This window comes from Neoarius graeffei, chromosome 3 (assembly GCF_027579695.1).
Source record: "Neoarius graeffei isolate fNeoGra1 chromosome 3, fNeoGra1.pri, whole genome shotgun sequence".
Taxonomy (NCBI): Eukaryota; Metazoa; Chordata; class Actinopteri; order Siluriformes; family Ariidae; genus Neoarius; species Neoarius graeffei.
Genome location: NC_083571.1, coordinates 62,259,779 through 62,276,070, shown reverse-complemented (window position 1 = coordinate 62,276,070; position 16,292 = coordinate 62,259,779). Strand labels below are relative to the sequence as shown.

At 39.4% G+C, this 16,292-nt stretch overlaps 1 protein-coding gene across 3 annotated transcripts in view; it reads left to right on the top strand.

Moving 5' to 3' along the window:
• The first annotated feature begins 7,499 nt into the window (after positions 1 to 7,499).
• Positions 7,500 to 16,292, top strand: part of LOC132883445 (mucin-2-like) — a 38,725-nt gene continuing 29,932 nt past the window's right edge. For 2 of the 3 annotated variants that reach the window (XM_060917098.1, XM_060917096.1), the window contains exons 1-3: positions 7,504 to 7,589; positions 9,474 to 9,541; positions 9,648 to 16,292. The exon at positions 9,648 to 16,292 is cut by the window's right edge and continues 636 nt beyond it. In XM_060917098.1, coding sequence (XP_060773081.1) covers positions 9,508 to 9,541; positions 9,648 to 16,292 — 6,679 coding nt within the window. In that variant the 5' untranslated portion in view covers positions 7,504 to 7,589; positions 9,474 to 9,507. Of the gene's footprint in view, positions 7,590 to 9,473; positions 9,542 to 9,647 lie in introns of all 3 variants that reach the window. The other variant, XM_060917097.1, reaches the window with a different exon arrangement.

Genomic DNA, 16,292 nt, shown 5'->3' with positions numbered 1-16,292 from the left:
GTGATAATAATGAACAGAACAACTAACAGACATATTCATATTTAACAATTACAATTGTTAATGACTGTGTCAAGTCAAGTTAACTTTGTCAGTTCTGCCATATGTACAGGACATAAACAGGATTGAAATATTGTTTCTCCATGGGGGCGTCGTGGCTCAGGCGCCATACCATAAATCCGGGGACCCGGGTTCGATTCCAACCCGAGGTCATTTCCCGATCCCTCCCCATCTCTCTCTCCCACTCATTTCCTGTCCTGTCTCTGCACTGTCCTATCCAATAAAGGTGAAAAAAGCCCCCCAAAAATTTTTAAATAAAAAGAAATATTGTTTCTCCCAGACACTCAGTGTATACATAAATACACAAACAAAAGGAATATAACAAAGCAAAAATTATACATATAAGTAATAAAATGAAGTTCATAAAAGACACACACAACAAAACCATACAAACAGAAATAGTGCAAATGGAATTTGTGAAAGACATGAGTCTGATGTGTATTAGGGTAGACACTTCATTGTTTCATGTTACATTATTAGTCCATATATCAATTAATCATCATGAAATCATTACTTCACTCATGAATATATGCTTATTTATCCCTTATTATAAAGTGCTTCCAGATGTTGCTATAGAAACAGGATTTGTTTCATGCTGAATGTTTGTCAGTTGTGTATATCAAACTTGATCTTAGTTTTATTTATTTATTTGTTTGTTTATTTATTTAGATAAAAGCCAATCAGCATGCTTAGGTACCTCATCCCATTTCAATCAACATTTTATCGGGTACTAAAACTTCACTTGGATTCCCTGCTCACCAGGATGTGCCTTTGCATGTTATCTTCTTTCTTCAACAGATGGAAAAATGTCCTTAACTCAAAAGACCTCCCAAACATGCACTCACGCATGCGCGCACACACACATACACACACACACACTGGGAACAGATTCAACATAACACAATTTGCTTTCACTAAAATAGAAACAGCCAGCAATTTTGAACTTTAATCACAGACGCAATGTTGAGAAATTTGAGGATTACTGACACATGACCATCATTATCATGCAAACATTTAGAACTTCCATCAGTGCTTGAATGTCCTAGAAACTTGAAACCCATGCATACACAAACAATCAGGTTCATCACCACACTCATCAGCTGCTGCACATATTCATGAAAGAATGGCAATAGTTATTTGACAAACTTCTTGAAATGTAATGAAACAAAACAGTGAGCGAAAAAAGGGTTTAGAACCCTGTATCCATCAAAGGTGGGATGCTGTGTAAAACCTAAATAAAAACAATGTGATGATTTGCAAACCATGGGAAACCCTATATATCTTTGGAAATAGTACAAAGAAAACATATCAAATGTTGAAACTGATAGTTTATTATGTTTTGAAAAATATGTGCTAATTCTGAATTTGATGCCAGCAACATGTTTACCACTCTGTTGCAACACCTCTACTTTTAACAAGAGTCTGTAAACATTTGGGAACTGAGGAGACCAATTGCTGTAGCTTTGAAAGTGAAATGTTGTTCCATTCTGCCTTATATAGGATTTCAGTTGCTCAATGGTTCGGGGTCTCCTTTGTCGTATTTTATGTTTCATAATGTACCAGATGTTTTCAATGGGAGACAGGTCTCTGACTAATGGCAGGCCAGTTTAGCACCCAGACTCTTTTAGGACAGAGCCATGTAGTTGTAATATGTGCAGAATGTGGTTTGGCATTATCTTGCTGAAATAAACAAGGCCTTCCCTGGAAAAGATGTCATGGATGGCAGCATCTCATCTCCCTCATCTCATTATCTCTAGCCGCTTTATCCTTCTACAGGGTCGCAGGCAAGCTGGCGCCTATCCCAGCTGACTACGGGCGAAAGGCGGGGTACACCCTGGACAAGTCGCCAGGTCATCACAGGGCTGACACATAGACACAGACAACCATTCACACTCACATTCACACCTACGGTCAATTTAGAGTCACCAGTTAACCTAACCTGCATGTCTTTGGACTGTGGGGGAAACCGGAGCACCCGGAGGAAACCCACGCGGACACGGGGAGAACATGCAAACTCCACACAGAAAGGCCCTCGCCGGCCCCGGGGCTCGAACCCAGGACCTTCTTGCTGTGAGGCGACAGCGCTAACCACTACACCACCGTGGGATGGCAGCATGTTGCTCTGAAATGTGTACATATCATTCAGCATTAATGATGCCTTCCCAGATGTACAAGCTACCCATGTCATGTGCACTAATGCCCCCTCATACCATTACAGATGCTGGCTTTTGAATTGTGCACTGATAAGAAGCCGGATGGTTCCTCTCCACTTTAGCCCAGAGGACATGGTGTCCATGATTTCTAAAAATAAATTAAAATTTTAATTCATCAGACCACAGGACAGTTTTCCATTTTGCCTCAGTCCATCATAAAAGAGCTCGGGCCGAGAAGGCAGCAGTGTTAATTTGCATTTGTGGATGCAGTGAACTGTTTTCACACACGATTTCCATTAATGAATCGTGTTTGTTTTTAAAGCACTGCCGCTTGAGGGCCCGAAGCTCACAGCCATCCAATATAGGTTTTTGGCCTTGTCCCTTGCGTACAGAGATTTCTCCAGATTCTCTGAATCTTTTAATGAGTTTATGTACCATAGATGATGTGCTTCCCAATTTTTTTTGCAATTTTACATTGAGGAACATGATTCTTAAATTGTCACACTGTTTGCCCACACAATCTTTCACAGAGGAGTGAACCCCTCCCCATCTTTACCTCGAAGAGACTTAGACTCTTGGATGCTCTTTTTATACCCAGTCATGTTACTCACCTGTTGTCAATTTACATGGTTAGTTTCTTTATACAGCTTTTCTAGTCTTTTGTTGTCCCTGTTCTAAGTTTTTGAAATGTGTTGCTGGCACAAAATTCAAAATGAGCATTTTTTTTAAATATCACATGATATTTTTACACATAATTCATTTAATTTCATGTGATTTTTCTCACATGATTCATTTAATTCATATGTTATTTTTTCACATGCAGAACATTCTTTAATTACATATGCAAATGATATCATGTATTTAACTGAATTCAGGGAATGTTTTTCACACATCATCCATCACACATTAAAAACCCTACAAGATTACATGTAAAATGCATCTGATTTTGTATCTGTTAAGGGTATTCAGGATTCTTCATTGCAGCAAATGAGTTTGCAGTGTGCCTGTACACACAATGTGGGTTTTATTGTGTTTCACAATTAAGTATAGAACGTCTCTTTCGATTAACAAAATAAATAATGGAAATATGGTTATGCTCTCAAAGAAACTGAATAGACATATAGAAGATATAGATGTGATATCCAATTTGACCTACCTTCCCTACCCCTTTTGTTCCTTGCTTACATGCTTCAGAAAGAAAACAAATTCTTTAGAAAAGAAATGTGTCAGTGATGGATAACATACTCCTGCCCCATACGTCAGATGTCAGAAAACAAAAGGAAATGTTCAGAATGTGGAAGGAAACAAAATATCACAGAAAATGTGTATTTATATACCTTATATCAATGCAACCCAACTACATGTTTTGTTTTGCTTTCAAAATGGAAATGGGAAAATGAGGAAATGGCATTTTTAATTAGATTTTTTGTTCTTCTTAGCACAGACTCCAATAGGAAATTAATTCATTTTATCATAATCATTTTTAAATATCTGTAAACAAATATACGTGTCAGTAACAGCACTGAAAACCTGAGTTCAGAGCAGCCTCCAAACATGGCTGCTCCAAACTACACTTCCCAAGAGCCCCCCCAGTCACCAGAATTCTAATCATGTCACCTGTCTCCAATTACCCCGCAATCATCACCCCTACTTAAGCTCAGCTCTCACATACTGACTTTACAAAGTATTGTTCTGTGTCCTGTATCTGACTTTACCAAGCCATTTATTTACAGCTAGCTCACTCACTCTGTTCTTGTTTTCTACCGACTTCTCTTCTTGTCTGCCCTGCCCTGCCCTGCACTGTGCTGTTCACCAGTCAATCGGCCCACACCTGTTTCTTGACTACAATAGATGGGGGTGGGTTGTGTCAGGAAGGGCATCTTGTATAAAAACCTATGCTAAATTAAATATGCGAATGCTGATGATCCACTGTGGCAACCCCCAACGGGAGCAGCCTAAAGAAGAATACAAATAGGAAAAAAAAAAGTCCATTGCAGTGCATTTCACTGTGAACTCCTCAAACACTGGACCTGGAAGTAAAAGAAAGCAATTGCACCTTTTTTTTTTAATAAGGTGTGTGATCTGAACACACACACTATATATATATATATATATATATATGAGTCAAAATTTGCTAATGGGTAATAATGGTGAGACACGTATAAAAAATCATCTCCATCCACTATTTTAAACATAAATTGGATATTTTTTGGTTTAAATAAAATAATATTGCTCTAAGAAATAATGTTGACAACTTCAGATATCACGAGCTATATTTTCCCAATAAAATCATGAATTAATTTTTTGAAGTTGGTGAATTTTAGACACCCGACCGTAACAGTTCTGACTAACCAACTTCGACAAGGTTTGATTGCTATACAACTTATTGTCGGAATTAAATCAACTACACTCCATAAAACAGGTTTACTGAAGTGTTTAAAAAAACACACACAATGGGCCTGCACATTTTCTAAACACGAAAAAATCATTTTAAAAAAAGACCCTTATGCACGTTACTGTGTCCGTCAGAAGTCAACATCAACTTGTGAATAAGAATATTCCAACTAAAAACATTAATATAGAACAATATATGTAATCAATCACTTTAATATAAAAGCACCAATTGATTTATAATTAATTCTCGCCTTGGAATCTGCCTGTTTTCAAAATACATCGATGGTAAAATCAAAGGATCGCTGTCTGTCAGAAAATAACGTACACAAGACTGTATCGTATATCTCTGACCGGCATAGCACCGCATGATACACAAACCTCCAGGAAATCCACACTACCACAAGTTTTGATGACATCATCGCTTTCCGAGAAGATGGAGAAACTGGCCGCCTGAGCAGCGTGTGTTTGCAGTCTGTCAAGAAAGCTAACGTGCATAATACGTAACGCACGTAAGTATAGATTTGTTCTTCACTCACTAAAAATGAACCGTAGCGATCGGGGAACTGGCTGAAATACTTCATAATGGATGTAAACAAAAATTGACACCAGTGCAACTGAAAGAATTTGCCGGGAGGGTGAATGATCGTGTGGAATCTGCTGGTCCCTGACGGAAGCAGGAAGTCGCACGTTGTAATCTGATGGACATTTCTTATGCACGTTATATTTTGACGTCCCCCAATTGAAGATAAATAAAATTTGTTTTGGGTGTACTTGTCACCATGTCAGACAGGTCTCCTTCTGGAGTCAGAGAGCTTTAAGTGGACTTGTTGGAAAAAGGAAGAGATTGATGGCCCAGAAATATGTTTCCATGGCTGTAATCCAAATTTTAAGTCTCATTTATTACTTTATGGTGCATGCATATTACTATCAGACAGTTCCAGCTGTGTGCAATACTCATGTTGTAGTCTTCATTTATGAATTTTACTATATAATTTTAGTCTTAGATTTCTCCTGTTACTTAAATATTCATATTCCCCTTTCCCTAGTCAGGTCTTATAGTGCAATTAGAGTACATTTCAATGAATTCATCTTTGGTAATTTATGTCCGTCAAAAGTAACATGCATAAGTATACTAACCCACGTGTTTAATATTGTATTGTTCCACAGAGTCCTGTTTCCAATCCTTAATGTTAATAGTAAGTTACTACTGTTATGTTATGAGGATTTCTTCACAATGAATTCTTGTGTTATGTCGGTTCATAAGTGATAACAGAAAAGTTATCACCTTGGCTCTTGGTCGTGAAATTTTTAACCTGTTTCTTGAATAATTATATTCTCATTTTCTGGAAAGATCTTTGATACTTTTCCATTAAATATTGTAAAAGCCTGATTATTTCATTCTTATATGCATGGAGTTTTGTAAAATAAGGAGAAAAAAACTAAAAATACTTCATTTTTTTCCGTCAAAAAATAACATGCATAAGCGTAGATTTGATAACTTCGCAGATGATTTTTTTTGAAAATCCAGTGTGATTACTATCTTTTCAATTGTTAATATGTTTAATAAAATAATAAAAGTTTAATATGATGTAGTTTAATTTTTCAATAAAAGAATATGAATTTTGACATGATTTGTTACATATTATTACCCATTAGCAGATTTTCATCTCTCTCTCTCTCTCTCTCTCTCTCTCTATATATATATATATATATATATATATATATATATATATATATATATGAGGGGGTGGGAGTATATAATTTATGTAGAAATAAAACCTGATTTTTTTTTGCAGCCATCACGATGTCCTCTTTTATTGTCACTGTCTTAGTATTTTTAAAAAGTCCATAGCATATTAGGAGTACATCAGGGGCTCATGGCAATCTTTAATCTATCCTGCTTGTCACTGGCTATACAAAAAATGCTGACAGACATCCATGACATTCAAATTTGTTCATTACTTTTAGCTCCCAAAATTAAGCTATGATGAAGTGATGAAAAACAAGCAAAAGGAGATTATGTATAGAGATATATTTTGTGATATTTATTGTTGTAAAGCTTCTTTTACATATCATTTCAAACTTAAAAGCTGATGAACACGACATACATGGACAGAAAAAAAAACATGATTTGTCCTTCAAAATTACATTTACAAATAAAGTAAGATAATCTGAAAATGTTCTTGAATATTATGTTTAGAATGTAGAGATAAATATTTAGGCGGCATGGTGGTGTAGTGGTTAGCGCTGTCGCCTCACAGCAAGAAGGTCTGGGTTCGAGCCCCGTGACTGGCGAGGGCCTTGCTGTGCAGAGTTTGCATGTTCTCCCCGTGTCCGCGTGGGTTTGCTCCGGTTTCTCCCACAGTCCAAAGACATGCAGATTAGGTTAACTGGTGACTCTAAATTGACCGTAGGTGTGAGTGTGAATGGTTGTGTCTATGTGTCAGCCCTGTGATGACCTGGTGACTTGTCCAGGGTGTACCCCGCCTTTCGCCCATAGTCAGCTGGGATAGGCTCCAGCTTGCCTGCAACCCTGTAGAACAGGATAAAGTGGCTAGAGATAATGAGATGAGATAAATATTTACTGTTGATATGCAGTTGTTACAAGAATTTATGATTCAATTTTCTTTACACACATCAAACTTAAATTTGTGATACGTTCTCAAGATTTGAAGCTGTCACATTTGCTTCCTGCACCTAAATAAGAGAACAGTGAGATATTGGCAGCAAACAAGACAAAAGACAAACATGAATGTGTCATTTGATCCTGTATGACGAGGTGAAGGCTGATAACAGGTATCATGCTTCAATGAGCGTCACAAAGACAAAAATTCATTGTGGTGTCATACAGCCTATAAAATCCCCAAACCAATGCAAGCGTTGCTTTAGTACGTTAAATATTGGGACTCTGACACTGACCTGAGACTGAGAACTTTAATTTATAAAACTCTAACTTTACTCCGACAAAGATTGCAAAGCAACTTGGTGAGTTGCATATTCATTATAGACAAAAGTAATGCAGATATTCCTATCCATGAGATAATTATTATAAATTATGTGAGCATTAGACTAGTCTTAAGAAGATATTTTGTTATTCATTGAAATGTCATTTTTATTTTGTGCTTGTTTTATCGAATGTATGAACTATCATGTGTGATTATAGATATAATGTTTATTTTAAATGTGATTCAGGTTATTTAATAATCAAAGCTGCACACTGAAGTTGAAAAAATTTAGAAATTTCTTAAGTTTAATAATTCTAAAATATGACGCTGTGTAAATAAAAACACAATGCAATGCTTTGCAAATCAAATAAACCTGATATTTCATTGAAAATATCACTAAGACATAAGACATATCAAATGGTCATACTAAGAAATGGTGTTTTTTGAGAAATACATTCTAAGTTTGAATTTAATACCAGCAGCAAAACATTTAAAAATAGTTGGGAGAGGTGCAACAAAAGACTGGAAAAGTTATGTAAACATAAAAAAAAAACTAATTACTTTCATTGGCAACAGGTGAGTAACATGATTGGGTATGAAAAGAGCATCCAAGAGAGTCTAAGTCTCTCAGAAGTACAGATGGGAAGGGGTTCACTGCTCTGTGAAAGACTGTGTGAGCAAACAGTGCAACAATCTAAGAATAACATTCCTCAATGTAAAATTGCAAAGAATTTGGGGATTTTGTTTTTATTTACCTTTTTTCAAAAGTCCTAACATTTTTGAAATTGGGGTTGTATATCTGCTTCAGAAAAAAAAATCAGATGCTTCAACTGTAAGCTACAAGTTGCTTTAGGTTTAGTTGTTGAATATACTAGGTAGTTAAGCTCATATAGCAAAAGGCATTCGGAAAAAATAAATCCTTCCAAGTGAGTTAGATTTTGACAAAAACTTAGCAAGCCATAAAAATCTGTTGGCACAGTTATTTTCCAGTAACCTACAAAAATTATGTAAAGCTTTTAGTGAAAGAGCAGAAGAAGACATCAGAGCTTAATGCCCAGGAGTATTCAATATTATATACCTGCAGCAGTGTCATTTCAACTGTAATAGTCACTGTTGTGAAAACTGTTTAAAAAAATCTGTCCACTTAAATTTTTGAGATAAATAATATAGTGACAATATCTAGTTATTCAAATCAATATATAAAAATGTGCATACAAATAATCGGTGGATTTCAATCTTAAACTGCTGTTTATTATTAGTAGTGGAGAAGCCTGTAGATATATGTCTATTTGAAAGGAGGGAGTTTGTACAACATTATGAAAAAATAAATTTCCCAGACAGGTTTGGGTGTTGAAATTTTTTCAGAAGTGAACAGGCAAATTTTCAGGAAACACTTGGTGAAAAAACATGAGATCACAAGTAAAACTCTGTTGAATGCAGATGAAGGACAAATTAAAATGAAATGCAATTGATCAAAATGTGGCAAGAAAAAAAAACAGAATTTATTTCATGTTTACCTGCTATACCTCAAGTGCCCTTGACTGTTTATTTTTATGTCCCTTTGCTCCAATTGTGTGTATATATATATATATATATATATATATATATATATATATATATATATATATATATAAATATAAAAATAAAACACACACACACACCTGTGAGTGTTTAGTCTATGTCTATTTTCTTGTCTAGACTGTTTATACTGTTTATATTATTTATTTCAGTTATTCTATTTTTATTTATTGCATTGCCTGTTTGCACCATGGGTCAGAGAGGACTGAAATTTCATCTGTGCTGTATGTCGAGCATGTATAGCATATGTGACAATAAAGTTGACTTCACTTGATTTGACTTGACTTGAATTTGACAGATTTGTAAAATGTTTTGATTTGAAAAAGTTGTCTACTAACTTATTCAGTATCTTTGGAGGGTATTCTTGGAAAACAAACAGGATGAAGAGAAAAGAACTGATCCTGTTAATACTGAGTAAGTTCTTGATACAGGCCAGTATTTTTCACACTTATCATTTCACACATAATTTCTTATTGCAGATTTTCTCTGACAGGTTCTAATAATAACTTTTGCACTCTAGGTAGCATTCTGCAAATCATATTTGGACAATCAACAACGTGGGGAACATCGACAAGCAGTGAAACAAATGCAGGTATGACATCAGAGCCAGCATCAACTTCTCCATCAAGATCAAAGACAATTATCACACTGGAAACATCAACAGGTGTTACATCAGAACGACCATCAACATCTCCTTCAGGATCAACAACAGTTATCACACTGGAAATATCAACAGGTGTTACATCAGAGCCACCAACAACTTCTCCTTCAGGACCAACTACAGCTATCACACTGGAAACATCAACAGGTGTCACATCAGAGCCAGCATCTAGTTCTCCTTCAGGATCAACTACAGCTATCAAAGTGGAAACATCAACAGGTGTCACATCAGAGCCACCATCAACTTCTCCTTCAGGATCAACTACAGGCATAACATTGGAAACATCAACAGGTGTCACATCAGAACCACCATCTAGTTCTCCTTCAGGACCAACTACAGCTATCACACTGGAAACATCAACAGGTGTTATATCAGAACCACCATCTAGTTCTTCAGGACAAACTACAGCTATCACACTGGAAACATCAACAGGCGTTACATCCGAACCACCATCAACTTCTCCTTCAGGATCAACTACAGGTGTAACAGTGGAAACATCAGCAGGCGTCACATCAGAGCCAGCATCTAGTTCTCCTTCAGGAACAACAACAGCTATCACACTGGAAACATCAACAGGTGTCACATCAGAACCAGCATCTAGTTCTCCTTCAGGACCAACTACAGCTACCACACTGGAAACATCAACAGGTGTCACAGCAGAGCCAGCATCTAGTTCTCCTTCAGGAACAACAACAGCTACCACACTGGAAACATCAACGGGTGTGACATCAGAAACAGTATCAACTTCTCCTTCAGGATCAACTACAGCTATCACATTGGAAACATCAACAGTTGTCACATCAGGGCCAGCATCTAGTTCTCCTTCAGGAGCAACAACAGCTATCACACTCGAAACATCAACAGGTGTTACATCAGAGCCACCATCAACTTCTCCTTCAGGATCAACTACAGGTGTAACATTGGAAACATCAACAGGTGTTCCATCAGAACCACCATCTAGTTCTCCTTCAGGACCAACTACAGCTATCACACTGCAAACATCAACAGGTGTCACATCAGAACTACCAACAACTTCTCCTTCAGGACCAACTACAGCTATCACACTGGAAACATCAACAGGTGTCACATCAGAGCCAGCATCTAGTTCTCCTTCAGGAACAACAACAGCTATCACACTGGAAACAACAACAGGTGTCACATCAGAACTACCATCAACATCTCCTTCAGGATCAACTACAGGTGTACCAGTGGAAACATCAACAGGTGTTCCATCAGAGCCACCAACAACTTCTCCTTCAGGATCAACTACAGGTGTAACATTGGAAACATCAACAGGTGTCACATCAGAACCAGCATCTAGTTCTCCTTCAGGAACAACAACAGCTATCACACTGGAAACATCAACAGGTGTTACATCAGAGCCACCATCAACTTCTCCTTCAGGACCAACTACAGGTGTAACAGTGGAAACATCAACAGGCGTTACATCAGAGCCACCAACAACTTCTCCTTCAGGATCAACTACAGCTATCACACTGGAAACATCAACAGGTGTGACATCAGAGCCACCATCAACTTCTCCTTCAGGAGCAACAACAGGTGTAACATTGGAAACATCAACAGGTGTCACATCAGAGCCAGCATCTAGTTCTCCTTCAGGACCAACTACAGCTATCACACTGGAAACATCAACAGGTGTTCCATCAGAGCCACCAACAACTTCTTCAGGATCAACTACAGGTGTAACATTGGAAACATCAACAGGTGTCACATCAGAACCAGCATCTAGTTCTCCTTCAGGATCAACTACAGCTACCACACTGGAAACATCAACAGGTGTCACATCAGAGCCAGCATCTAGTTCTCCTTCAGGACCAACTACAGCTATCACACTGGAAACATCAACAAGTGTTCCATCAGAACCACCATCAACTTCTCCTTCAGGATCAACTACAGGTGTAACATTGGAAACATCAACAGTTGTCACATCAGGGCCAGCATCTAGTTCTCCTTCAGGATCAACTACAGCTATCACATTGGAAACATCAACAGGGGTTACATCAAAAGCACCATCAAGTTCCCCTTCAGGAACAACTACAGCTATCACACTGGAAACATCAACAGGTGTGACATCAGAACCACCATCAACTTCTCCTTCAGGACCAACTACAGCTATCACACTGGAAACATCAACAGGTGTGACATCAGAGCCACCACCTAGTTCTCCTTCAGGATCAACTACAGCTATCACACTGGAAACATCAACTGGTGTTACATCAGAGCCACCAACAACTTCTCCTTCAGGAGCAACTACAGCTATCACACTGGAAACATCAACAGGTGTCACATCAGAGCCAGCATCTAGTTCTCCTTCAGGAACAACAGCTATCACACTGGAAACATCAACAGGTGTCACATCAGAAGTACCATCAACATCTCCTTCAGGATCAACTACAGGTGTCACATCAGAGCCAGCATCAACTTCTCCTTCAGGAGCAACAACAGCTATCACACTGGAAACATCAATAGGTGTCACATCAGAGCCAGCATCTAGTTCTCCTTCAGGAACAACAGCTATCACACTGGAAACATCAACAGGTGTCACATCAGAACTGCCATCAACATCTCCTTCAGGATCAACTACAGGTGTCACATCAGAGCCAGCATCTAGTTCTCCTTCAGGACCAACTACAACTATCACACTCGAAACATCAACAGGTGTTACATCAGAGCCACCATCAACTTCTCCTTCAGGATCAACTACAGCCATCACACTGGAAACATCAACAGGTGTTCCATCAGAGCCACAAACAACTTCTCCTTCAGGATCAACTACAGGTGTAACATTGGAAACATCAACAGGTGTCACATCAGAACCAGCATCTAGTTCTCCTTCAGGACCAACTACAGCTACCACACTGGAACCATCAACAGGTGTCACAGCAGAGCCAGCATCTAGTTCTCCTTCAGGAACAACAACAGCTACCACACTGGAAACATCAACGGGTGTGACATCAGAAACAGTATCAACTTCTCCTTCAGGATCAACTACAGCTATCACATTGGAAACATCAACAGTTGTCACATCAGGGCCAGCATCTAGTTCTCCTTCAGGAGCAACAACAGCTATCACACTCGAAACATCAACAGGTGTTACATCAGAGCCACCATCAACTTCTCCTTCAGGATCAACTACAGGTGTAACATTGGAAACATCAACAGGTGTTCCATCAGAACCACCATCTAGTTCTCCTTCAGGACCAACTACAGCTATCACACTGCAAACATCAACAGGTGTCACATCAGAACTACCAACAACTTCTCCTTCAGGACCAACTACAGCTATCACACTGGAAGCATCAACAGGTGTCACATCAGAGCCAGCATCTAGTTCTCCTTCAGGAACAACAACAGCTATCACACTGGAAACAACAACAGGTGTCACATCAGAACTACCATCAACATCTCCTTCAGGATCAACTACAGGTGTACCAGTGGAAACATCAACAGGTGTTCCATCAGAGCCACCAACAACTTCTCCTTCAGGATCAACTACAGGTGTAACATTGGAAACATCAACAGGTGTCACATCAGAACCAGCATCTAGTTCTCCTTCAGGAACAACAACAGCTATCACACTGGAAACATCAACAGGTGTTACATCAGAGCCACCATCAACTTCTCCTTCAGGACCAACTACAGGTGTAACAGTGGAAACATCAACAGGCGTTACATCAGAGCCACCAACAACTTCTCCTTCAGGATCAACTACAGCTATCACACTGGAAACATCAACAGGTGTGACATCAGAGCCACCATCAACTTCTCCTTCAGGAGCAACAACAGGTGTAACATTGGAAACATCAACAGGTGTCACATCAGAGCCAGCATCTAGTTCTCCTTCAGGACCAACTACAGCTATCACACTGGAAACATCAACAGGTGTTCCATCAGAGCCACCAACAACTTCTTCAGGATCAACTACAGGTGTAACATTGGAAACATCAACAGGTGTCACATCAGAACCAGCATCTAGTTCTCCTTCAGGATCAACTACAGCTACTACACTGGAAACATCAACAGGTGTCACATCAGAGCCAGCATCTAGTTCTCCTTCAGGAACAACAACAGCTACCACACTGGAAACATCAACGGGTGTGACATCAGAACCAGCATCAACTTCTCCTTCAGGATCAATTACAGCTATCACATTGGAAACATCAACAGGGGTTACATCAAAAGCACCATCAAGTTCCCCTTCAGGACCAACTACAGCTATCACACTGGAAACATCAACAGGTGTTCCATCAGAACCACCATCAACTTCTCCTTCAGGATCAACTACAGGTGTAACATTGGAAACATCAACAGTTGTCACATCAGGGCCAGCATCTAGTTCTCGTTCAGGAACAACAACAGCTATCACACTCGAAACATCAACAGGTGTTACATCAGAGCCACCATCAACTTCTCCTTCAGGACCAACTACAGGTGTAACATTGGAAACATCAACAGGTGTTCCATCAGAACCACCATCTAGTTCTCCTTCAGGACCAAATACAGCTATCACACTGCAAACATCAACAGGTATCACATCAGAGCCAGCATCTAGTCCTCCTTCAGGATCAACTACAGCTATCACACTGGAAACATCAACAGGTGATACATCAGAGCCACCAACAACTTCTCCTTCAGGACCAACTACAGCTATCACACTGGTAACATCAACAGGTGTCACATCAGAGCCAGCATCTAGTTCTCCTTCAGGAACAGCAACAGCTATCACACTGGAAACATCAACAGGTGTCACATCAGAACTACCATCAACATCTCCTTCAGGATCAACTACAGCTATCACACTCGAAACATCAACAGGTGTCACATCAGAGCCACCATCAACTTCTCCTTCAGGATCAACTACAGGTGTAACATTGGAAACATCAACAGGTGTCATATCAGAACCAGCATCGAGTTCTCCTTCAGGAACAACAACAGCTATCACACTGGAAACATCAACAGGTGTTACATCAGAGCCACCAACAACTTCTCCTTCAGGACCAACTACAGCTATCACACTGGAAACATCAACAGGTGTCACATCAGAACCAGCATCTAGTTCTCCTTCAGGAACAGCAACAGCTATCACACTGGAAACATCAACAGGTGTCACATCAGAACTACCATCAACATCTCCTTCAGGATCAACTACAGCTATCACACTCGAAACATCAACAGGTGTCACATCAGAGCCACCATCAACATCTCCTTCACGATCAACTACAGGTGTAACATTGGAAACATCAACAGGTGTCACATCAGAACCAGCATCGAGTTCTCCTTCAGGAACAACAACAGCTATCACACTGGAAACATCAACAGGTGTTACATCAGAGCCACCAACAACTTCTCCTTCAGGACCAACTACAGCTATCACACTGGAAACATCAACAGGTGTCACATCAGAGCCAGCATCTAGTTCTCCTTCAGGAACAACAACAGCTATCACACTGGAAACATCAACAGGTTTTACATCAGAACAACCATCATCTTCTCCTTTAGTATCAACTACAGGTGTAACACTGGAAACATCAACAGGTGTCACATCAGAGCCACCATCAACTTCTCCTTCAGGATCAACTACAGCTATCACACTGGAAACATCAATAGGTGTGACATCAGAGCCACCATCTAGTTCTCCTTCAGGACCAACTACAGCTATCACACTGGAAGCATCAACAGTTGTTACATCAGAGCCACCATCAACTTCTCTTTCAGGATCAACTATAGGTGTAACATTGGAAACATCAACAGGTGTGACATCAGGGCCACCACCTAGTTCTCCTTCAGGACCAGCTACAGCTATCACGCTAGAAGCATCAACAGGTGTTACATCAGAGCCACCATCAACTTCTCCTTCAGGACCAACTACAGGTGTAACAGTGGAAACATCAACAGGCGTTACATCAGAGCCACCATCAACTACTCCATCAGGATCAACTACAGCTATCACACTGGAAGCATCAACAGGTGTTACATCAGATCCACCATCAACTTCTCCATCAAGATCAACTACACCTGTTTTCTTGGAAACATCAACAGTTGTTACATCAGAGCTACCATCAACTTCTCCTTCAGGATCGACTACAGGTGTCACACTGGAAACATCAACACGTGTTTCATCAGAGCCACCATCAACTTCTCCTTCAGGATCAACTACAGATGTAACACTAGAAACATCAACACGTGTTACATCAGAGCCACAATCAACTACTCCATCAGGATCAACTACAGCTATCACACTGGAAGCATCAACAGGTGTTACATCAGAACCACCATCAACTTCTCCATCAAGATCAACTACACCTGTTATCCTGGAAACATCAACAGTTGTTACATCAGAGCCACCATCAACTACTCCATCTGGATCAACTACAGCTATCACACTGGAAACATCAACAGGTGTTACATCAGAACCACCATCAACTTCTCCATCAAGATCAACTACACCTGTTATCCTGGAAACATCAACAGTTGTTACATCAG